Below are 24,735 nucleotides of genomic sequence, written 5' to 3' on the forward strand. Positions count from 1 at the left end.
GGAAAACTGTATTTCACAGGATCTTTTGGAAATTAGTTGCAGCAGTGGTACTTAAATCGCCATTCATAAGAATGAGAAAGGTCACATAGCACTCTAAAGAATGGGTTTAAAGAGCTGGCTGCATTTTTACCCCCAAGTGTTGGCAAGTGAGGAGGGGATCGCAGAGCCCTTGACTGAGATCAGAATAGTATCCTCTAGCTGATCCTAATGTGTATATCTCAAAGACATGCATCCCCATGAAAAAGAGAGAGGAAAGGAGAGAGGGGAAGCAGAAGAGCAGGAGAGAGATAAACCTTGGAAGTGTTCTGCTACTCTTATAAAATATTAGATCCCATCCTCCTGCTACAGTATATCTTGGCTTAAACTGGGGGGGGAGGGAGCTACTTAGGTAAGAAAATAGAAGTAAGTGGAAGGGAACACCTACCGTATCTCATAACCACGTCTTCTACCAATTAGCCCTCACTTCCTGTGCCTTCTCCTGTATTATGGGTGAATTCCCCATATCTGAAATCCAGACTTTCATGTGGTGCACTATAATTTGTAGCTTTTTGTGACAGGGCAAGACAGTGCAGAAGTTCCTCCATCTTGCTGAGGCCATTTCAGGTTTAATTAGAATTTGATCTCCTTGATGGAGAAGCCCATGGAAAACAACCAAACTTTCTTTTAGGAACCCTAGGTCAGGATTTCCTAGTTAACTAATCTTAGCATCTGTTAAACTGCCTGCTTGTGCAGGGCCCTCTGCAATCAACTGCTTATCTCAGCTTCTGTTAAACTGATTGCTTGTGTGCAGCACCCCCCACACACACACACGCACACACGCACACACATACACAAAACCTGCCCCACTGTAGCTGCTGACTCAGATGCCAGCATGTGCTTTTCACCTTCAAAAACCCTGTGCTCTGGAACACTTGGGGCTACAACTAGGTCCCTGAATGTATAGTACCAGACAGCTAGAATAAAGACTTTCAGTTGGCTATAAACTGTGTCTGAGTGGTCACCTCTGGTGAGCTCCTCATAATCCTTTTCTCTGTAATACCAACATTCAAGCAGTTCTCCGCCTCTATTAATAACTTTTGCTTTTTCCTAAGTCACTTCCATCAGTTAATGAACACCCAAGACCATATTCTATCTATAAAGCCACTCTTTTCTCATGGTACCCACATACCCATTTCACTTTGAATGAGTTGTGCTAGTCGCTGCTATTTTCTCCAGAACCATCTCCTTAGGGTGTCTACTTCCCCACACTGAAAGCTGCTCTTGTCAGGATTGGTAGAACACAGGAAGTCTAGTAGTCAAATCTGGATTGTATCTAACATAACATGGACTTGGTTGATAATATTCCTTTCTACTTAAAATATTTTATTCACTTGACCTCTGGCACCCAGTTGTCTTGGACTCCTCTTGCTACATCACGGGATGCTCCTTTGCTTTCCAAAACTCTGAATTTTGGGCTGCTCCATGGCTCAGTTGTTGGATGTCTCTTCAACCACATTTCTGTCAGGAGGGCTCATCTAGTTTTATGGTTCTACTTATGTATGGTGTTATATCTGGTCTTTACTTCTGGCTTTTACCTTTCCCTTTATCTTCAAATTCTTCCCTGTTAGAACCTTTGACTGGGGTCTCAAACTCAACAAAACATAACACTTGGTTCTACCCTCCCCCACAACCTATGCTTGCATTTTCTTTTCCTCACTCAGCAAAGAGTAATTCTGTCCTCTTTATCTGTTATCAGGCAAAATGTTCTGGAATCATCCTTATTTCATCCCTTTCTTTTATACCTCATATTTATCCTGTCACAAATCCTATCCTTACCTTCAAACCTTATCCCAAATTCAACAACATCTCACTACCTTAGTCCTCCCTCGTTAGTTGAGGGACATGTTCTGAAACTCTCAGCAGATGTTGAAAATCAGGGATAGTACCATGATCTGCATGCACTATGTTTTCCCCATGTGTGTATTCCTATGGCAGAGATTGATTTTTTAGTTAGGCAATAAAAAGAGATTGTTACTAATAAAACTGAAAAATTATAACAATATATTCTTTAAAAATGCTACACAGTGTCTTCAAGAGTTTTTTCTTCTACTTTATTGTAGCTTTGGAGACTGAAGGTATCTGAACTACCTGTAGAGAGCACAGCCATAGATGAAAAGGAGCTATAAGTCCACTGACACAAGTCAAAAACAGAATCAAAGGATTATTTTAACATTCTTGTAATGTGTCTTCCTACTTTCTCCTGGATCTACGTGGTTGCTTGTCAAAAGTAAAGGTGAATCAGGTTCCCACCTTGCTCGAAGCCAAAGCCCTGATACTGCTCTGTGGATTTTGATGGATAGAATGTTACCCAGGTCCATCCACTCTCCTTTTTTTCTCAGCTCTGACCACAACATCTTTTTTTGCCCTAGATATTACTGCATGTTCTTCTACTTGTGAGTGTTCAAATTTTTGTTCACCCCACCTAGTATTTTGACAACTTAAGTCCTCTGTCCTAATCTTCTATTCCCAGTTGTCCTCCTGACTCAAACTGTTTACATGGATATATTATTCTGATATCATTCTAGAATGAGACTTTAGCAGAGTACCTTATATAGTTTATAGTTGGTATCTCTAGCTCCCTTAGTCTGTGCTCCCCCCTTGAGTATTTCTTACCATCAGTGTCAGTCAGCTTTCTTTTTATTGTGACGAAATGACTAGCAAAACAATTTAAGGAATGCAAGGTTTATTTTGGCTCACCAGTGCAAGGGTTTTAGTTCACTGTGGCGGGGAGGTATGGCAGAGCAGTGTGGTCCCCATCTCAGAAAACAGAGGGAACAAAGAAGGGAGGGAGGGAGAAATAGGGGAAGGGAGGGAAAGTAGAAGAAAAGGAAAGGGGAGAGGGAGAAAATGAGACAGAGAGAGGGAGGGAGAGAGAGACAGAATATCTACACTTTTTAAGATTTCTGCCCCAACCCCCATAAAGTCAGGGTCACCCAGCATATTTAGAGCAGGTTTTCTCCTAAGAAATCCTGTTCAGAAATCCCTTTACAGACACATGAAGAGGTGTGCTTCTTTAATTCCCTATGTGCTTTAAAAAGCCAATCAAATTGACAATAGTAGTCCCTTCACAGCGCCTGGCATATGGGGATCTCCCCTCACTTGTCCCAGTCTTCCCCCAACTGTAACCTAAGCGCTGTGACGCAGGAATTGGCTTGCTCTTTCTCTGCATTCCTCAGGCTTCTGTGCTACTGTTTCCAAACACTGGAGAAAAACAACTTGCAGAAGGAACATTAATTTTTTTTCTCAGGGTTTCAAAGAGTTCAGCCCAAATTGGTAGGAAGGGTGGTAGGGCAGAGCTCATTGTAGCAGACACGAAATACAGAAAGAGCTGCCCTAGCTTTTCTTCCTATTCCGTGATAAAATGCCCGGAGAAAAGGCAACCAAAGGGAGAAAGGGTTAATTTTACTTCACGTTCCAGGTTACAGTTCATAAAAGCAGCTGGTCACATCCCCTCCACACACCTACAGTGAGAGGAAAGACAGGAAGCAGTGTGCCCATGGGTGCTGCTCTGCTCACACTATCCCTTTAGTACAGTCCAGGGTCCAAACCCAGGGAGCTGTACCTCTCACTCTCACACTCTCCTTGCGTCATCTTCGAGGCAATCCCTTACAGACATCTCCACAGACCAAGCTAATCTACACAGTCCCACAGTGATAACTCTCTTCCCATGTGATTCTAGATGATGTCACCTTGACAATTAAAGCTGATCGCCACAGTACCCAAAGCAAGATGTGGCCCAAGGGGCCCACCCCAGCTGCCCACTTCCTCTAGGTAGGCCTTACCTCCTACCTTTCACCTCTTGCCAGTAAAGTCATCATATAAAACCATCAAGGGACTGATCCACTCAGTAAGTCAGAGCTTCTGTGCTGTAACTGTCTCAGAAATGCTTTCACAGTCACACTTGGTGGTGTGCTTTATGAAGCGACTGGGTGTTTCTTAATCTAGTCAAATTAAAAACGGAGGCTAAATCTTTGTTTGTTTGTTTGTTTGTTTGTTTGTTTGTTTGAGTCAGAGTTTCTCTGTGTAGTCCTGGCTGTTCAAGAACTCACTCGGTAGACCAGACTAGCCCGGTCTCAAAGATTTGCCTGCTTCTGGCCCCTGAGTGCTGGGATTAAAGGCATGTACCACCACTTCCTCCCTAAAAACATTATTTTTAGAGCAAAGATAAATGATCAGACTTTCACTGATGTATCCCAAGTACCTTCAATATTCTTTGGAGAATCAAGTGAATAAATTGAGTATTGACTTGAATAGTTTTTGAATTTTTGTTGTATGCAAATATCAATGAAATAATAAACTTTCAAAGACACAAGTCAGTAATTTTTCAAAGGTTCACACTTGGTCCACAGTAGGTGTCTGTTGGGGAGGTTATGGAATGTTTGGGACATGGAGCCTTGCCAGAGAAACTATATCACTGAGAAGGGTTTTATGAGCCTATAACCTCAAGCCACCTCCTTTCAGATTCTTTAAATTTTTTTTATTAATTACAATTTATTCATGTTGTATCCCAGCTGTAGCCTCTTCCCTTGTCCCCTCTCAATCATACCCTCCCTCCCTCTTCTCTTCCCTTGCTGCTCCCCAAGTCTACTGATAGAGGTGATCCTCCTCCCCTTCCATCTGACCCTAGCCTGTCAGGTCTCATCAGGACTGGCTGCATTGGTTTCCTCTGCGGCCTCTCCACCCTCAGAGGTAGGTGATCAAAGGGCCAGCCACTGAGTTCATGTCAGAGAAAGCCCCTGTTCCCCTTACTAGGGAACCCACTTGGAGACTGAGCTGCCATGGGCTATATCTGCGCAGGGGTTCTAGGTTACCTCCATGCATGGTCCTTGCTTGGAGCTAAGCAAGGAGGAGGACCCTGGGTAAGATGCTCAATCCCCATTCAGAAAGGCAAACAGGGTGGACATCAGAAGAGGGAGAAAACAGGGAACAGGACAGGAGCCTATTTCTATAGAAGGCCTCTGAAAGACTCTACCCAGAAGGGTATCGAAGCAGATGCTGAGACTCATAGCCAAACTTTGGGCAGAGTGCAGGGAATCTTATGAAAGAAGGGGGAGATAGAAAGACCTGGAGAGGACAGGAGCTCCACAAGGAGAGCAACAGATCCTTTCAGATTCTTGGTCCTGTCCCCATTCCTTTCCTGACACAATGAACTTAAGTTGCGATTGGTTGGACTGTTTTTATCAAAGCAACAAAGGAGTGACTACTACAGTTATGGCCCTAAACACTCTTTCTAGGCATGTGTGCAGGCCCAGGATTAGGTCTTACAGTATTCCATTATCATATAGCCTTTGCCTTTGGAAACTTTATTATCATTAAGAAAAGGAGTGCATCCTTGAGAGTCTGATTTTTTTTTTAATAAGCCATTTTGTAGATACTACCTTGAGCAAATGCATTTTCACACAACATGTTAATAACAGCTCTTGTAACTGCTGGTGGTTTTCCCATTGCTTCCTGAGCACTGGCCCGCTTAGGCTTCAAACCTATTTGTTGGAGGCGGGTCTGATGTGTGTTACAGGCCCCCAAGATCTTGTCCCTGCTCAGAGGAGCACATTCTCACATAAACCTGTCCTTATTGTGTAAACCTATCCTTGTTGTGTAAACCCATCTAAGTCATTCTATCTGTTTGGTTGATTAAACAGCCTATACCTGTGTGTGGCAGAATGGGGTAGGCATGGCTGAGGTTCCTGGGCTTGGAGAGGACAGGAGAAGCATGGGAAACAAACAGATAGAAAGAGAGAAGAAAGGATGACACCACAAAGAGTTAGTGTGGAGCAAACAAAAACAAATACAAACACAAACAAACAAAAAAACAGTTGGGCTAAGAGGAAGACCCCAATAATGGCATGAAAAGGCCCAGATGAAGAATAGAAGCAAGTACTATGGTATTATGGATGGAAGGTAGACCACATGAGGAGGATTAAGGTGGATGACATTGGATGGGGGCTGGGAGATGGATGGTGAGGTTATTGAGCCAGAGTAGGTGAAATATCTGCCTGGCCCAAGGTAAATAAAGCAATAATAAATCTAACAGCTGTCTATGTCTCATTATTTGCTCTAGCAGGATAGATAATACAGCCATGATAATCTTAGGGCTAATAATTAACATTATATAGCTCAACACTCATTTATTGTTTACTACAACACCTATTATAAAGAGCTGCTGTACAACAGAAGGTGGTTAGTAGCCGAGAGCCCTGTCCACTGTGACTCTGAAGTGGAGAGCGGGCTTCAGATCCACTTCAGAGTCTGTGGCTCTCCTCTCCATCCGATGCTGCCTCACTTCTCAGGGGTCAATGGCCAACACACATAGAGACAATGTGCTTACACTGTTTGCCCCTCAGAAAGCTGCATTAAGCTCCTGAGACAGCACGACTTACATCAGTGAACACTACTGTGCTGTGATGTAAGATCTTCAAGTAAAGCCAGTGGTTTAAGACATCTGTCACCGGTGAGGTCTTTCCCTGATTCCTCAACCTATTCCCTCCGCTCCTGTTCTAGTAGGAATGTCCTTTCCTTGCTAAAGCGTGATGCAAGTCACAGGTGTTGTCAGAACACAGTCTGAGACTGGAGCTGAGCGAGGGGGATTCTGGGTGCTGGTGAGAAAACTCCAAGAAAACAAGACAGAACTCTTGTGACCGCAGCTTCTTCAAAACACGGAATTGCTCTCAGAATGTGTTTTCGTGCCGTTCGCAGGTGTATCGGACAGGAGTGAGTTTACTTCCGCTGTTGTTATCCGTGTGCTTCTGTGGAGAAACATGCCAGTGGCTCCTGTGGCTTGTCCTCGTGACTGAGCAGCTTACTCGCGTGAAATTGCCAGCTGCTTTAAATAAAGTGGCTTCCACTTTCTGGTTCCAGCTGCCAACGAGATCCGTAAGCAAGGTGCTAGTAAAGATTCTCTGCTTCCACAAAATCCTACTTATAATGTCCAGACATGTTTATTCTCTGAAGAGCCACTTTCACATGCATTTTTATTGTGATGACCTCCAACTCTGACTGTGGCAGGATGAGTGTGTAACAGCGTTATCTATAAGGAGAGAGCAGATAGGGACTATAAATAACAGCAGGAATAGGACCCTCCACACCTGGGAATTTATCACAGCAAGGCAGCCCGGTGGGTGCTGGGTATGCCTTTATTTTATAGGTAATACAAACAATGATAACTCAGTCACCTACCTCCAGTGCTGGAAATCACTCGGGGCCTAACACATACAAATGCTCCATCACTATACCGTACCCCCAACTTTCAATTTCTTCTGAAATTGACTTTATAATTCCAGATACTGCTCACAGATGCTGCCTTAGGGCTCCGTAGCGTCTACTGAGACACTTTCTATTACAAACTTTCTGCTATGTTGACTATACATGCAGTGGAGGTTGGGAAATTTCCTAGCATAGTCCTTGGTACGGTATTCTCTTTATTCCCACATACTCACTTCCCCTTTCTCCTTGAATCTTGTCCATACCCTTGAATCCCTCTCCTGGAATTTTGTCCATATCCACTAACTGCCTTTAAATGCTTGTACCACCTTTAAGTTAGTTGTTAATAGAAACAAATCAGATGGTCCCAGCAGTTGCTGATCATTTTTTTGGGGGGGGGGGGGGAAAGGATGCTTTTGGTTTCACAATGGGCTTGCTCGTTATTAGCCCGTTTTCTACTTCTTCCAAAGTCTACCGGTATGCCTGGTACTCATTTCCTCCCTCTATAGCCTCCCCTCTGTTGAACAGGTTTTGGATGCTGCGCCCTTAAGCGCGGCTCTTTATAACTAGCTCTTCCCGCCAACCAGACACTGAGCTTCTAAGAGGCAAAGTCTGCAAGCATTCTCCAGCCACTTTCTCCTTAGGCCCTTCGGACCTGGGCTTCGAACTGCGATCCATGTGAAAGTTGACTTGAGAAGAGACTACGCAAAGTCCTAACCCTGAACATCCCTACCGAGAAGGTGGTCTACCAAGGGAGGAAGTGGTGAGTGTAGGGAGGAGCCAGAGGAGAGTGGGGAGGAGCCAGGGGAGGGTGGAGATTAACCGGAGGAAAGTGGGGAGGAGCTGGAGGAGAGTGGTGCGAAGCCAGAGTAGGGTGGGGAGGAGCCTAAGGGTAGGAAGGAGGCGGAGGAGAGTGGGGAGGAGCTGGAGGAGGGTGAGGAGGAGCCAGAGGAGGGTGGGGAGGAACCGGAGGAGGGTGGGGAGGAGCTAGAGGAGGGTGGGGAAGAGCTGGAGGAGGGTGGGGAGGAGCCAGAGGAGAGTTGGGAGGAGCTGGAGGAGGGTGGGGAGGGCGGAGAGTTGCCCGGCGCTTAGGTGGAGTCCATCATGGCTTCGGCCTCTTCTGGCCGAGGGGCCGGGCTGTTGCGTTTTCTGCGGCTGGTCGGGCAGCTCAAGGTAAGGTCGGAGGCGCGGCCCGGCGGGAGGCGGCCGTTCAGGGGCTCAGGCTCCGGGGCTCGCAGCGCCCCCTCGCTCAGCCCCGCCTCGCGCGGCCCGGGTGTGCTGGGAAGGCGCAGGCCGGGAGCGAGCCGGGCAGGAGCTGGCTGCGCCGCCGCGGCTGCCACCTAGGCGGAGGACGATGCATGCCGCGGAGCTACAGGGGCAGGGAGGCTGGGAAGGCCCCCACGGCCCCGCACAGGAGCGGTGGAGACCTTCCTCTGCCGCGGGGACTCCCGGAAATGACTGTCTTAATAATTCAGGTTCAGCGAGCTTCAGCCCTTGCCTTGGCCGAGCTGGGTGCGGAGTCCCCTAGGGTCCAAGATCAGCTGATCCCGGCCACTGTGACTACTGTTTTTGTAAAATTCTTCAGAAGCGTAGAACTCCCTGGGAGAATGCAGACTCACGTGATCGCATCTTGATCGAATAAAATCCTTGACTGCGGTGGAAATCCCTTTAATCCTTCTGTGTCAGAATTGTTTATGCACAAAAGATTTTCTTATTGTGGAAATGAGGTTTTGGACAGCTCTCCCCCCCCCCCCATTCTCGTAGTTAGGAAAAAATACAGGGGCTTTGCTTTGCATTTTTCCTCGCTACTACGGAGCTTTGAGACGAGATGGGTAGCACAGCTGTTGGGTAGCACAGGCTCCGACCTCCACCTGTGGAGGGCTGGGATTCCAGGCGCGCATCACCAGGCTTACCACCAGTTTTGCTTTTATGGCTGTAAAAGCTTTGCGTGTATTGTCCATAGTTACACTTCATCAGCACGGAGTAAGGCCTGATGGACCTTTTGTGCACTTGGGAGTTGCATTTTGATCACTCACTGGTTTGATTTCAGATGAATAAAGCGTTTTTTAAGAAATAGGTTTGAAACCGTTACTCGGCTGACACTCTGACTCTGTGGCCATCCCCTGGCATTTTCGTGAAGAGCGCTTGTCGCTTTTGTTGTTGTTTCCAGCGGTGGTATTTTGTTTGTTTAATTCCTTATCTTATTTCTTAGAGAGTCCCACGGACTGGCTGGGTATACCGAAATGTGGAAAAGCCAGAAAGCGTGTCAGATCACATGTACCGAATGGCGGTTATGGCCATGGTGACCAGAGATGACCGCCTTAACAAGGATCGGTAAGTGACTGGACCACTGATACTTGTGCGGGTCTCTGGACTCTGTGTGAGGATTAGGTCACTTGCTAACCATAGAAGACTTTCTGTTCATACAGCGTGCATTGGTCTCTGTGGAAACAAGTGGGAAGTTAGGGCCTTGCAGAGGAGCATACTTGAACTGTACCTTCGAATTCGTATTTGTTTTGCTTTGAACAAGCTGCTTCTATGAATAGTGGCAGCCATTTGTGAGGCCACGTGGTTGAAGTTGTGAGGCAGTGAGTTTATAGGTGCTTTAAAGAGGTAGCGTCCCGTTAGGTAATCGGCTCATTTTTAAACTGCTTGGGCACCGCAGGACAGGGGTTTACATAGAAGACAGCAAATAAATTGCACAGACCCAGCATGGCTTCAGTAAAAATCACAAAAGAAGTTAGGGTAGGAGAATAGCCAATTATTCCAGGAGCACTGGAGATGTCCTATCGGTTGGTCTTCGTGGGTCAGGTGGCATCTGAGCTGAGTTCCAAAGGGTTGACACAGGTGAAGAAGTAGTAGAAGGACCTGCAGGCAGAGACACCATTAACAAAGCCCCGGTGATGGGAAAGTAGTGGAGTACTTTGGGGGGAAAGGGGAAGTGGGGTTAAGCATGGCAAAGTGTTCCTTGGGGAGCCCAGAGAGCCCTGTTGCTTTGCAGATAGTGTTAACATAGGGGATTTGCGGCCAAAAAAAACCCCAGAAGACAAAAATGAAGTCAGTTGGAGATGAATTAGGTCTGAGATTTGAACAGGACCAGAAAGAAATTGGAGGCAGGGAAACCTAGGAAGCTTCAAGGCCTTTTGTTCAATAGTAAGACTGCAAAAGACTAAAAAATTGCCAGCCCTTTTGGGGCACCTACTTCATTACTTGACTCTGTCATTCTAATGGTTATATTATATTATATTATATTAATTATATTGTAGTAATCATAGCTATGCATTTAATGATCAGTATAGAGCAAGAACATACTCTGTCACGGAGCCTATGCATGTTAGACCAGAACACTACAAGCAATGGCTCCCTGTTATCCATTTTACACTGATGAAATTAAGAGGGACAAACGGAAACATTTAAATTAAGTAATTTGGTACACTTCGGTTGATAGTAAGGTTGGTAGCCAAATTCAAGGCCCCATCTGTTCAGCTACTTCCATTACCCTAAATATTGGTGATTTTGGCAATAGGACATTGGAGGAAATGATTGATCCTAAATTTTGTGTAAGTAAAACACCTGGCTTTGTGGAACTTATAAAAGTGATATTTGTAAAATCAACCATTTATAAAAGTTCAACTTATTCTATACTCAGTCAGTGTGTATAGTATTGTGTTAAATATTCACAAACAATTGTGATTCAGAACTAATGTAGGCTGGTAGAATATAATTACTTTAGAAAATATTAAATAAAATATTCCATGAGAGGGGAAGAAAGAAAAACATATTAAGTTTAAAAATAGTACGGAAAAGAAACTTGTAGTGAATGTAATTTTGTGTAATTATTCAACGTTTCTCGCCTGGTCAGATGTATACGCCTAGCCCTGGTTCATGATATGGCAGAGTGCATCGTTGGGGACATAGCACCAGCAGATAACATCCCCAAGGAAGAAAAGCATAGACGAGAAGAGGTCAGTGTTGGTCATTGACTGCAAAAGACCGCAAGAAACATCTGTTGCCGAAGCGAAGAGAATTCACTAGCCCTGTTGCAGTAGAGGACAGCACCTAGCACTTCTCAGGAGGGGAAGGTCAGAGAGGACGTGCTTAGAGTTTTAGGGCCTAGGTGTTGAGATGGAGCTCAAGTGATGACAGACAACCAGCGGAGTCTGTATAGCATTTAGTACCAAATAGCTTAGATCTGGTGGGAATAATGAGGGAAAATCTAAGACAGTCTTGAAGTGTGTTACCCATACTGACTGTTTTTAGGAGGTTAGCAGTCTTCTCTAAGCAAGGCTTCCTTGGCTGGTGAATTGGTTTTGGATTATTCTCAGCATTGTTTCATATAAAAACAGAACTATAAGCCTGTTCCAGCCTTGTTTGACACAGGAACGAGTTGTCATGTTGGCTTCATTTTTTTTTTTCCCCATTTTTCAAGACAGGATTTCTCTGTGTAGCCATGGCTGTCCTGTAGCTCACTCTGTAGACCAAGCTGGCCTCCAGCTCAGAGCTTTGCCTGCCTCTGCCTCCCAAGTGCTTGGATTAAAGGTGTTCACCACTGCCCCCTGGCTTTTAAGCATACAGCACTCAGTATCCCAGGCAGTCTTTGATCCATGTACTAACCAGGCCAGACCCTGCTTAGCTTCTGATGTCAGGTGGGATGGGGTGTGTTCAGGGTGGTATGGAGGAGACAGGCTTCAGTTCTTGTTAGTGTGTCTAGATAGATGGCCTAACTGTCTCTAGACTAGTAGAAATAGCTGGGACATAACTCAACTGTAGAAAGTATATTCCTCCTGCCAACACTGCCGCCGCCGCCGCCGCCGCCACACACACATACTTACAGTGTTTGGAGAGAAATGGTCTAAATCGCAAATATGTTCGGTATTATAATTACTTTTTAGTAAATTTTAAGTTAGACCTTTAGAGGCTAGAAAAATAGAAAGTAAGAGAAAACACTTACACTCACAGAAATAAATAGCATTGATAAGACATTAAATCAACATCAGTGGAAACTCTAAATTCAGGGTCCAGGGCTAAAAAAAAAAAAAAAAAAAAAAAAACATTTTAAAAGAAAAGAAAAAAAAAAAAAAAAAAAAAAAACACACACACAGGAAGAAGGTTCCTTTTAATTCCTCCTCACCCTCACTCTTTCATCCTGTACAGCTGAAGGGTGCTATCCAGTAACCATTTCTGCAAATGACTTTTCTTGTAGGCCTTTGAGATGGGCCCTAAGTCATTTAGTGAGGAAGTCTTCATTGAGATGGTTTAGTAGAGAAGGTGTGTTTAGCTGTTGCAGAGATAATGGAGACTAGAGCTAAGAAGCCAATAGGGCTTTTGCCCCTCCAGAAGCAAGAAGATCCCATGAAGAACTGGAGCTAATTTAGGTTCAACTTGCCCTATAAACTTGTGAATAGTATAAGACTGTATCCATCCATTCCCCTTCTTCTCAAGGGACAGGCCCAAAAAGATAATCTGCACATCATGACGGAAGGAAATATTTCCCAGTGTGGGTCTAGATGGTTGTGAAAAAGAATTCTTAGGTTGCTTAGGTTACAGAATCCATACAGAAAGAATGCAGACTGCTGAAATTCTCTGTTGTAGAAAGAAATTGGCACTTGAACCAGAGGATGATGTACAATGAATCGTGACCCAGAGTAAAACACCTCACTCATGAAGCTCGTTGGAGGGTGTTGGTTCCATTTCTGCATAAATACAGATATCTGAGTGAAGAGTCCTGCTGAAGGAAGTATTCTCTCCTAGAAGTGCACGAGGGTTTGCTCCACAGAAGAGCATGCCAGAAACTTCTGGGGAAGAACCACAGACAGTGAAAAGGAACTATAGCTACCAGAGGTGGAGAAAACCAAGGATGTGAGACTGGATGGTCCTGATTTGCTGCCCAAGGGAAGACCACAAGGTCCTGAGAGTCAAGGTGTTGCTGTTTTCTCAAGGTGCCATGCTGTGCTTAGGAGAAAAGCCTTTCTGTCCCCAGTCTTCCTTGCTGCCACCCACTCCTGCCGATTCACAGAGAAAGAAATGTCATAGGCAGAGGGCCAGGCAGGCCTCTTGAAGAACATCAAGTTCTTGGCCGAGAAACCCAGGGCCTGAAGGAAGCTGGGGCAACACGACCTCTTCCTGCTGCTGGCCTGGGTTTGGGAACAAGAGGGTTGGCGTTCCCTAAACAGATGGCATTTATGAAGAGGAGTGGGCTCTCTGAGACATGCATTCAGATAATTACTGAAGGCTGCTCGGCCTTAGGAAAGATGAGCATAATGTGAACCAGAAGCATCATGTGACTGGCTGGCCAGGATTTAAGCTGAAGTGGCTGAGGGAAGAGGGTGGGGACAGGATGGGGACAGACTACTTAGTGAACTGGAAGGGTGACTGTTTTAGAGGACATTTGCTATTAAGATGAAAGGCAGGACGAGGGCACAAAAGACAGGACTCAGGCAGGGGACCAAAAGCAACACTTGCAGTCTCTCCCCCTTCCTCTGTCACGACACATAGACCTTTTATTATAGCCCAATCTGGCCAGTGTTGCCTACCAGAAATCACGAGGATCTAGGGGCTGGACTTAGAGGTTGGGGGTAGGAGTGTCTGGCTGCACTCCTTTGCACAGAGAGACACTTGTTCAGATGGCATGCAGAGTCGTGTTACACACACGTATGTGTGAGGGGCAGAGTGGCTGAAGAACTGGGAGGTGATGTGAGACGAATTGGACTTTATTGCGGGAGTATTTGGAAAGTAGAGAGAGTGAGAAATCAAAGCGAACGTTTAGAGGGCTCATGCCGAGTCATGAGCATTGCACGCGTGTGTGCTCACACCACACACACCTCTTAGGAAGGTACTGCCTTGCAAGCGAGAAGACTGCCCGACGAAAGGACTGAGTGACTTGGTCAGGGCGTGTCAGCAAGGAGATGCCAAGCCAAGGTTGAAGACCAGTCTGCATCTAGAACCTGAGCGAGCTACCACACCACTCCGCTGTGTCATGGTGTGAGTAGCAAGTGTGTGTGTCACAAAACTGAAAAAGATATTTGTTGATTTGACTGAGGTGCCACAGCAAAGGAAGAAGCCGGCTACCTCAAAATGTATGACTGAGTGATGCAGTGAAGGTATAATAGTGAGGTCTTGGCTCATTTCTAGGATCTCCAGTGAAGTTGATATCAGAGAGTTCATTTTAAAAGGCGTGGCTCTGTGGTATAAGCCATCAGACAAGGAGGCCTCAAAAGTATCATTCTCAGCTGGGGGCACTGTTGTGGAGGTCTTGTTTGGGCCACCAGATCTTATAAGCCCTTGCCTCTACGTGAAGAGCTATAGACAACGAATAGCTCTGAGGACAGAGGGTAAGTCTTTTCCAGGGACACGGCCCCTAACAGATTGCTCAGTGCCATCCAATCAGCTCTAGACACACACATGTGTACACACACACACACATACACGCACACAAGCACATGCAGCATTACACGGACTCAGCAGGTTGTAATTATATATGTGTATGTAACCCATAATAATCGAAAGAGAGGTGACAGATATGAGAGGGAGTGAGGAACACAGCAGAAGTTGGGAGGATGAAGTGGGGATAGAAGTGATGGAGGTACAGGACTTAGGTATGAAGTCCTCAAAAAACGGTTTAAAAAAGGACAATTCTCATTGTGTAACAAGTTACGTTGATAAATTTAGATCTCAGGAAAATCTGTTTTAAGAGAGAAGCAACATATTTGTTGTGTTTTGTTTGCCAAAGAACACAGTAATTGTAGTCAATAAGGAGCTTTGTAGTCAGTCAGTATTTGGATGGTGTGATCTCCGAAAAGCTGATTCAGTCTTGGGATGCATTCATATGAATAACGTATCTTAGCCAGGCAGTAGTGGTGCACACCTCTAATCCCAGCCCTTGGAGGAAAAGGCAGGCAGATCTCTGTGAGTTCGAGGCTAGTCTGGTCTACAGAGTGAGTTCCAGGATAGCCAAGGCTACTCAGAGAAACTGTCTCAAAAACCCAAAATAAATAAAAACAAAGTTTCTTGCGTAAGGGAGGCAAGGGCTATAATTTGTTCTGCCATATTCAGTGCTGGGTCCATCAGCCAAGAAGAGGAAGGCAATTGCTGTTCAGAGTGTGTAGCACGTTCTCTTAGATTGGACTTTAATATTCCTATACACAAATGTCTTGAGGACTTCTAAAACAAAAGAAAAAGTAATGTATTTCTGGTCTAGTATAGTAAAAAGCAATGTTCATAGAAAAAATTAATATATACAAATGTATTTTCTCAAGTACGTTACTGAGATTTATGATAAACAAGAATAAAAGTATAAAATTCATTTCATGCTGCTTAGGGTGGTGTGATACTATATGACTGAGCAAGGCACTCAGGAGGATGATGGTGCTACTTGTAAGAGCAAATTGCTGGTACTGGTAGATACTGCTTGCTCTAGATACAGTTTTATGCTTTAGGATATTTTTCCTTCCAACAGCTTATAAATATACAGACAAATACCCATTTTCATTTTCATCGCTTTTCTCCAATTCATTGTTTTATTTTATATGAGACCTTGCTATTACTGAAGTTGATGCTTACAGCTTATTCTTTTCAAAGAGTTTAGCTTCTGGTTAACGACAGAATAGAGTAAGAGGTAGACAGGATAAGATAAAAAAGGAATTTAAGGCAATTTGGAAGCCAGTTGGCCTTATAAAAAATGTATGTTAATGACTACTAGGATGATTGAAATGCAGGAAGAGACTGGCCTGAGGGCGCCATGTGTGACTTAGAAGTATTTATGAGCAAGCAAAGAGCACCTTTTACCCTTATATTCTCTACCTTGCTCTGGAATTTGGATACCATCACTTGTGGTGACAAAGGTGCCTTTAGACTCTGCTGCACACATGGCAGAAAGGCCCCAGAGTGGTCAGCAATGAGTTGCAAGGACATCCCCTCAAACAGTGGCCGGGGACACAGTCACTCTGACCCAGCTGCCCACCGTCCTGCTGTTTGACCCTCTGTGGACAGTTAGAGGATAGGAGAGTGCTTTTGGGTGGCAGCCTCCTGAGGTGGTGAGGTCTTTTGGTACAGAGAGGACAGAGCGTTCAGCAGTGCATTCTGGGAATTTGAACCTCAGAAGACCATGTAACTTCTGTTACATCAGTGACAGTGATTGCCTTTTTGTGTGATGCTTTTAAGTTTTGCAGTTATGGCAATAATAGAAAATGAATATAATACTTTAAAAAAAAATTGGGACCAGCAAAGGCCAGTTTATTCTACTGGGAGTTATTTAGAAGAATCTGAGTTCCTTGTTTGGCTTTTGTAGATGGGATTTAATGGTTTTATATTTCAGGAGGCTATGAAAGAGATTACCCAGCTGCTGCCAGAGGACCTCCGGAAAGAGCTCTATGAACTCTGGGAAGTGAGTATACCTACTGGGCTGTTTTATTATTATTATTATTATTATTATTATTACTATTATTACTGAATTTATACGGCTTATCCATGTTAGTTTCTGAATTAAAAAAATCCCTAACTCACAGTTTTTTTTCACCTTGAATATCTTAAGTACATTTCTCTCATTATTGTCTAACATAAAACATTGCTGTCAAAGTCTAATCATTATTTTATTTTTTATTATGTGCCAGAATCTATAAGAATAGATTCTATAATAGAATCTATAAGAATAGGAGTCCAAAGAATTTCTTTCTTTTTTTTTTTTGGGGAAATTTTTGTTAGAATGTATCTTTGTATTGATCAGGCTGAGTTACTTTCCTTAGTTATTTATAGTCTATGATTTCAACATACTTTAGAAAAAACTGTAATTGCAAGAAAATTTTATTGATGTCTAGTCTGTCTTTCCTTCCTTCTTTCTTCTTTCTTTCTTTCTTTCTTTCTTTCTTTCTTTCTTTCTTTCTTTCTTCCTTTCTTCCTTTCTTCCTTTCTTTCCTTTCTTTCTTCCTTCCTTCCTTTCTTCCTCTCTTCCTTTCTTATTTTCTACTATCCTATATGCTTCGGTTAGTTCGTTTTTTGCCAATTTCCAATGTTTGTCAATTTCTCTTTTTTTTGTAATAAATTTTTTTATTTTTTTAATATTTATTCTTATTATTAATTACACTTTATTCATTTTGTACCCCCCATAAGCCCCTCCCTCTTCCCCTCCCGATTCCACCCTTCCTCCCCTTTCTGCATGCATGCCCCTCCCCAAGTCCACTGATAGGGGAGGTCTTCCTCTCCTTCTTTCTGATCTTAGACTATTAGTTCTCATCAGAGGTGGCTGCATTGTCATCTTCTGTGCCTGGTAAGGCTGCTCCCCCCTCAGGGGGAGGTGATCAAAGAGCAGGCCAATCAGATATGTCAGAGGTAGTCCCTCTTCCCATTACTATGGAACCCACTTGGAAACTGAACTGCCATGGGCTACATCTGTGCAGGGGTTCTAGGTTATCTCCATGAATAGTCCTTGGTTGGAGTATGAGTCTCTGGGAAGTTCCCTGTGTTCAAATTTTCTTGTTCTGTTGCTTTCCTTGTGGAGTTCCTGTCCTCTCCAGCTCTTGCTATTTCCCACTTCTTACATAAAATTCCATTCACTCTGCCCGACAGTTGGCCACAGGAAACAACCTAGGAACCTGCTACAGAGGGCCTCTGAAAGCCAGAAGAAGAAAACAGGAAACAACCTAGGAACCTGCCACAGAGGGCCTCTGAAAGCCTCTGCCCTGCAGACTATCAAAGCAGATGTCAGTTTCTCTTAAACCCTTTGTATCTTAATTTTTTAAAACTCTTAAGGGTAAACTCCATTTCAGTTTTTATTTCTCTTAGTTATAGTTATCATTCTTAGTTGCCCTTGGATTCCACGTCACTTATATTTCTTTTTCAAAATAACCTCTATGTCTAATTTTTTTCTAGCTTGTTTTTTAATGTTTTACTTTTTTCATGTCTTCCGGTTCTTTGGGGGTAGTTTGTGGTAGATCTAATTTTAAATCTGAGAATGTCTTTCTGATGTGACTGTGGGGGTGTTACTTCCTATTCTGTCTTCTCGGTTTCTGTGAGATCTGGTCACTTTGATTTTCTGTTGATCATCTTGGTTTGAAATTATATCTCCTGAACTGATGGAATGAAATTTAATTCAGATCTTCCTCCCTAGGGAAGTTGTTATTGGTGGTGGTGGTGATGGTGTGGGATATCTGTTTATGTGTATGTGTGTGTGTGTGTGTGTGTGTGTGTGTGTGTTTTAATGTAATTTTAGGGAAATACAGAGACTTGTTTTTAGGGATTTCCTAACCATGTTGCCCTCTCCTATTTTTATCCAGGGCTTTTCTTTCTTAAACTTGATAACCTTTACTCTACTGAGTTTTGATTCTCTTGCCAGCATGCATCCCTGTCCTGGTAAAAGATGACCCAGAGTTCAGCCAGGGAAGTCTTCTGTAAATTCATTAGTGTTCTCTATACAATTGGTCGGATAAGCTTGCTTGTTCTTGCTGTGATAAACAATGAACATGAACAAAAACAGCTTGGGGAGGAAAGGGTTTATTAGGCTTGTGTCCTAAAAATAGTTCATCCCTGAAGGAATCAGGATGATAACAGAAGCAAGAGTAGAGGCAGGACCAGGAAGGAGCACTGTTTAGGGGCTTGCTTGGTGTGCAAAGACCATCTGCCCAGGGGTGGCACCACCGCAGTGGGGCTGAACCCTCTCACATCATGAAGATGCCCACAGATGTGCCCATAGGCTGTTCTGATAGAGGCAGTCCAATCTGGATTCCCTCTTCCAAGGTGACCCTCGTTTTGTATCAAGCTGTCAAAAACTGACCAGTACATTATACTGTATTTCTTAACACTCTTTTTTTAAAAAAAAAATTTTTTTTTCTCCTCACTTTGAGCAAAAAAGAAATTCTAGATTGGTTTGCTTGGAGTATTTAGTTTCCTTTGGCTAAATTGTGAACTTGAATTTAGTTAATATAACTGCCTAACTATGACTGTGAATGAACACTTAAATAAAATGTGATTTTTTTAAGTGCCTTTGAGATAAAGCAAAAATATATTAGGCTTCATGTTTAAACGATTTCCCCGTGTAAGGTAAGATTCAGCTCTTACCAAATTCAAATGGGTGCCTTTGTAAGACCACAGCTTCAAATTCAACCTAAGAAACTTTTCGGTAATTTGTATCACGACTCGCTGCCAGGAAAGTGTGACAGGCCTGTTATCTGAACACATCTGGGGTGGAATTACAAATGAGAATTCTGCAAGAAACCAGTTGGGAATACTTTGGTCTTAATAGACACATGATCCTGTGTAGCATTTATTAGAACTTGTAGCAGATGATTTATTCTGAGAACAGGAAAAAAATCTGTTTCACTCAGCAGTGAGATGGGAAAAGGTAGAAATGCTCCTCTTCTGCCACCGGATTCACCATCTCCTGCCACCAACACACATGCACAGTAGTGTGTGCAAAACTCATAGAATTCTCTAATGTCCCCAGTTGTTATAACCCAGAGGGACTTAACTGATTAGGTGGACCACCAGGACAAAGATCTCCAGGTAACCCCAGAATGAAAAGTAATTAGCAAAGGTGTTAATTACCTTAGAGAAAGAGGCAATCTGGTGAGAAATGAGGACAGCACAGATATACAAGTATACTCTTAAGCTCAAGTGGATGAAAGGATCGGGTCTTTTGGCTGAGGAAGTAGCTCTGTTTGTAGGTGCTTTCCTGACAAGTATGGAGACTTGAGTTTGATCAGAGCATAGGTTAGAGGAAGGGAGTGGGGGAGGAAGGAAATAGGGAGGGAGGAAGAGAGGAAGGGAAAGGAAAGGCAGGCAGGCAGTATGGTAGAATATGCCTGCAATCTCAAGTTCAGGGAGACAGAGAGGGCCAGATCCTTGGGGCTTACTGGCCATCTAGCCTATGTAGCAAACCATAGGCTGATGAGAGATCTCTTCTCTCTCAAAGAAGATGGACAGCAATTACAAACATTTCATGTGCACACACATGGACATATACACATAAATTAAATTTCTTAAAAAAAAAAAAAAGAATGTTGATCTTGAAACCAAGACAGGAAGAGAAGAATTTGGAAGTATTTAAGAGGAACAAATGAGACATCCAGGGCACCCGGTGGCATTTGTGGAGTGATTATGAATGTCTTTGCTTGGAGTCCCCATGCTCCACTGAGCCTTCAAGTCAAGTGCCTCTAATTATCTGTACACAGTGCTGAATATTCATTCCCCAGGACATGACTCTGACTCCTTGCAGCCTAAACATGCCCTTCAGTGCCCTTTAAATGTCCCGTCCCTCAGGAGTATGAGACCCAATCTAGCGAAGAGGCCAGATTCGTGAAGCAGTTGGACCAGTGTGAAATGATCCTTCAGGCATCAGAATATGAACACCTGGAGAATAAGCCTGGGCGACTTCAAGACTTCTATGATTCCACAGCAGGTACTCAAGCTCATAAACGTGTCTGATGGGTTGGGTTAGTGTAAGCACTGTTGGTGTGTTACTGAGCCCCAACAGGGGTAGAAAATGGTAGTGGCGGGATGGCTAGTTGAGGTGCCCTAGGAGCACTCAGGAGCACTGCCACTTGGACATCTGAGCACCATGTTCTCATTCTGCTTCTGCCGCCTGCCAGCTGCTCAGGAGCCCATGCCTCATCTGAAAAAATAGGAGACAGAATTCCTTTCTTAAGTCCAGGATTGGTTTTCAGGGGGAGGCAGTGCATGTGAACGTGCTCCGATGTGTTAGTGCTTTCGGGTTATAAGGTTGGGGTAGAATGAGGAAGGTCTCTTTTAGCTCGTAGTTTTAAAAGTTTTAGTTAAGATTGCTTGGCCCATTGCTTTGGGTGGTGGTACGTCATGGTTGGGTATATATGCTGGAGTGCAGCTCTTTACCTCATGGCCAGAACTTGACAAAAGGAGAGGCTGAGCCCTCACTTCTCCTTCAAGGGCACAAGCTTGTAGCTTCACGTTTTATAGGCTCCGCCCCTTCTTTATGCGCTGTCTGAGTTTCTTTTCACAATGTGGCAGCAGGAGTGAGTGGTTATGCCATAAACCACTGAGTATGGCATGTTTCCTTTCTGGCTCTTTCCTTTCATGGTGTGCCGCTCATGCTGTAAGAGGCGAGTGGGTTCCAAGTAGCGCATTTCACCAGTAATTTAAAATATAGGCCATCTTTGCCCTTTACGGTTAGTTATCTTGCATTGTAATAGATTCACAGTGGGAAAGATAGAAAGTGAAATACAAGCGGAATCAAATGTGAGTGGAGAGCTGTCTATCGAGTTCAGAGCCTGTTTCACTGAGAAAGAAACATAAGCCCAGAAAGACAGTGACTTGCTAACAGCGGCGCCGAAGCTAAGATCCACCTAGTTTGCACTTCAGCGCATTGCTTCCATTAAAAAGTTAGTAAACAAATATAACCCAGCCGATTGGAGAAAACTGGAGAATTGGCTTCCGTTTATGTCAGTGACAAATGCTTAAGGAGAGGACTCATTTCTAAGTCCATATATGTAAGAACAAAGATAAGGAGGCCAGGTAAATGGGAAAGGTTGGAGGCCGTGGAGGGAATGGAAAATTGATATGATTCTATCTTCATTTTAAAAAAAAGTTATTAGTTAAAAGAGAAAAGGTTTCATTAATAAGAAACATGAAGATACATGTAAACTGCAACTATTACAATTTAAATGTTTTTTCATATTAATTTATTTGATAGGTGTTGAGGGCATGCCATAGCCCTTGTGGGGAAGTGAAAGGACCACTTCCGGGAGCTGGTTCTCCCCTTCCACCATGGGAGGTCAGGAGTAGATTTCAGGTTGTCAGACTTGGTGGCAAGTTCCTTGACCCGATGTGCCAATGCACCAGTCCTGTGACAACAGTTTTGAAGAGGAGCTCGGCCTTAGCTTTCCTTTTCTCTCTCACTCGCATCACGGCTCTGCACTCTTTTTCTCTTCTTGCTTTCTGAACCCTTGGCTGAGGAGCAGGGACGATAGCAGACCAATTTTTATGTAGGTACTGGATCCTCTTAATTCATTTCAGTTTGGGGAAAAAAACACCTTCTCAACTCTCACACTCAGGTGTCTCCTAGAGTTCCTGGTAGAGGCACTCCAGGGCTGCCTCATGATCTTTCCTCTAGTTCTGCCTAACTTATGATTCTTCGCTTGATTCTCGTCCCTGTACCCTGGATAGAGTGGTCTCCTTTACCATCTCTTGAGACCTAGAGTCTCCTACTTTGAGGTATGGTCTAGCTCACAGAACAGAGCCCGGGATAGCCAAACTGAAGAAGTTGGTGTCTTCTCTCATCAATGTGGAAATGTCTTTCTCTCTTTTTTTTTTTTTTTTTCTCCTCCTCCCAGGAAAATTCAGCCATCCTGAGATAGTCGAGCTTGTTTCGGAGCTGGAGGCTGAGAGGAACGCCAGCATGGCCATAACCTCCACAGAACCAGGCCCTTGAGCTCTCCCTGCTGCTGTGCCATGCTGCTTTCTCCCTCTGCTTCCTGGGGATGTGTTTTCCTACAATTGGTCTGGGGAATTCCCAAGACAAGAGTCTTTTTTCTGTTGTCTGGACATGAACAAGAAATGTGATATAATACAGTCCCTAAAAGAAGCCATTGAACCAGAAATGCTCAGGAAGATGCCATGGACAAAGACTCGAAAGGAGCATGCCTTTTTTTGTGTGTGTGTGAATTAAATATTAAACACTCCAAACTTTGGCTTCTGTTTTGCTTTGTTTGTTTGTTTTTCCAATAGAGGGTTTCTCTGTGTAGCTACCTATCTGCTTACTTTGTAGACTAGGCTGACCTCAAGCTCACAGAGCCCCGCCTGCCTCTGCATCCCGAGTGCTGTGATGAAAGGCGTGCACTACCATGCGTGGCCAATTATAATTACTTTAAAGACCAGAGTCCTCTTCAGGCACAGTAGTGAGCTACTAAGTGCACGTTAGTCCTGTATCGTCACCCTGGTGAGATGCTATTACCACACAGTCACTTTCTCCAGGCTAACTTTTGATGCTCTTTGAGGGAATGTTTCACTCTGGCTGCTCCCGGACACCCGACGTACTCCTTCCCAAGAGCTGGCATTACAGGCCTGTGGCACCATGCCCAGCTGGAGCCAGATTTTACTGCATGATTCCTCAGCCTCTCACTGGACATCTCTAAGCCTGTTAGCAGGTCTGCCTTCCTTCCCATTATCTGAGGAAATAAACTGGGGTAAAGTATTTCCAACTCTATGTGTCCTCCCCTTTTTCCCTTATTTGATTTAGCACCTTGATTATAATAACATTTGTGAATGATTATAAAGAATGTTGCTGGAGTTACTGCACCCAAAGCAGTTCTCTACCAACCTCATGTCTCCCTTTCATTTCTCTCCGCTGAGATAATAATCCATTCTGCATGCCTTTAGGTTGTGTACCCCATCGAAAAGTGTGGAAAGGATGGCTGTCCATGCCAGCCTGCCTGGTAATTCAGCATGGAGCAGTGAAGCCTGTCCCTTTAATGGGAATGTCATCTTCCACTTTGAGGCTGGTATGGAGCATTCTAAGCAGCATTTCTCTGGAAGCTCTTTGCAGTATCCATGGATACCAAGTCTGCAGGAAGCAAGATACATGACCTCTGCAAAAGTAACACATTCATATATATATATATGAAAGGTAAAGAATGTGAAAATAGAGATGCCAAGTGCCAATCCTAATTTCCCTTCACTTTATCAGGTCTTTCACCCTCATCCCTGCTCTCCCTCACCTGATTCCCTCTCCCCACCCCCACTCCCATTCCCCTTTTCACCCCTTCTCATCCAGTTCCCTCTCTCCCTCCACTTCCAATGTTTATATTTTATTTCCCCTTCGTAGTGGGATTCAAGTATCTTCCCTTGTGCCCTCCTTGTTACTTAGCTTCTTTTGGTCTGTGGGTTTAGCTTGGTTATCCAGGATGATATGGCTAATATCTATTTATGAGTGAGTACCTACCATGTGTATCTTTCTGGGTTACCTCACTCAGGATGGTATTTTCTACTTTCATCCACGAAGGCCTTGGGAAGGTATGGGTGTGACCCTAGCTTGAGACTCCTAAGCATCGGGAGATACTGAGACTGAAGTAGCCATATGGTTTAGCCAGGCAGGTCTTCCAGGGGAGAGACGGGCACACCAACCCATTCACAAAACACTGGACCCATACTCTGTCCTGCTACAAGATGTGCAGGGATAAAAGATAGAACATGGATTGAAGGAATGACCAACCAATGACTGGCCCAACTTGAGACCCACCCTATGGGAGAGACCCAATCCCTGACACTATTAATGATATTCTGCAATGACTGTAGACAGGAGCCTAGCATAACTCTTCAGAGAGGCTTCATCCAGAAGATAACAGATGCTGAGACCCACAGCCAAACATCAGGCAGAACTCAGGGAGTCTTGTGGAAGAGTTAGGGGACGGACTGAGGGAACTGGAGGGGTCAAGGACATCACAAGAAGACCTACATAGCCAACTAACCTGGGCCCATGGGGGCTCACAGAGACTGAACCACCAGTCAAAGAAGATTCATGGACTGGTCTTCAAATTTGTA

At 44.1% G+C, this 24,735-nt stretch overlaps 1 protein-coding gene across 1 annotated transcript; it reads left to right on the forward strand.

Moving 5' to 3' along the window:
• Positions 1–8,263: 8,263 nt before the first annotated feature.
• Positions 8,264–22,888, forward strand: Hddc2 (HD domain containing 2). The gene is made up of 6 exons (XM_055599484.1): positions 8,264–8,409; positions 9,449–9,570; positions 11,099–11,201; positions 16,550–16,618; positions 20,485–20,623; positions 22,530–22,888. The coding sequence occupies exons 1-6, from the start codon at positions 8,341–8,343 to the stop codon at positions 22,625–22,627; spliced, it is 600 nt and encodes a 199-aa protein (XP_055455459.1). The 5' UTR covers positions 8,264–8,340; the 3' UTR covers positions 22,628–22,888.
• The last annotated feature ends 1,847 nt before the right edge of the window (positions 22,889–24,735 follow it).

The sequence above is a fragment of the Psammomys obesus genome, unplaced genomic scaffold, assembly GCF_907164565.1.
Source record: "Psammomys obesus unplaced genomic scaffold, mPsaObe1.curated_primary_1811, whole genome shotgun sequence".
NCBI lineage: Eukaryota > Metazoa > Chordata > Mammalia > Rodentia > Muridae > Psammomys > Psammomys obesus.

What these genes read in the sequence shown, in the direction of transcription:
- Hddc2 (XM_055599484.1), top strand. Translation starts at nt 8,341, where the DNA reads ATGGCTTCGGCCTCTTCTGGCCGAGGGGCCGGGCTGTTGCGTTTTCTG. An exon ending in AAAAGCATAGACGAGAAGAG is followed by an intron (nt 11,202 to 16,549) that starts GTCAGTGTTGGT and finishes TTTATATTTCAG; the next exon opens with GAGGCTATGAAAGAGATTAC. An exon ending in CTTCTATGATTCCACAGCAG is followed by an intron (nt 20,624 to 22,529) that starts GTACTCAAGCTC and finishes TCCTCCTCCCAG; the next exon opens with GAAAATTCAGCCATCCTGAG.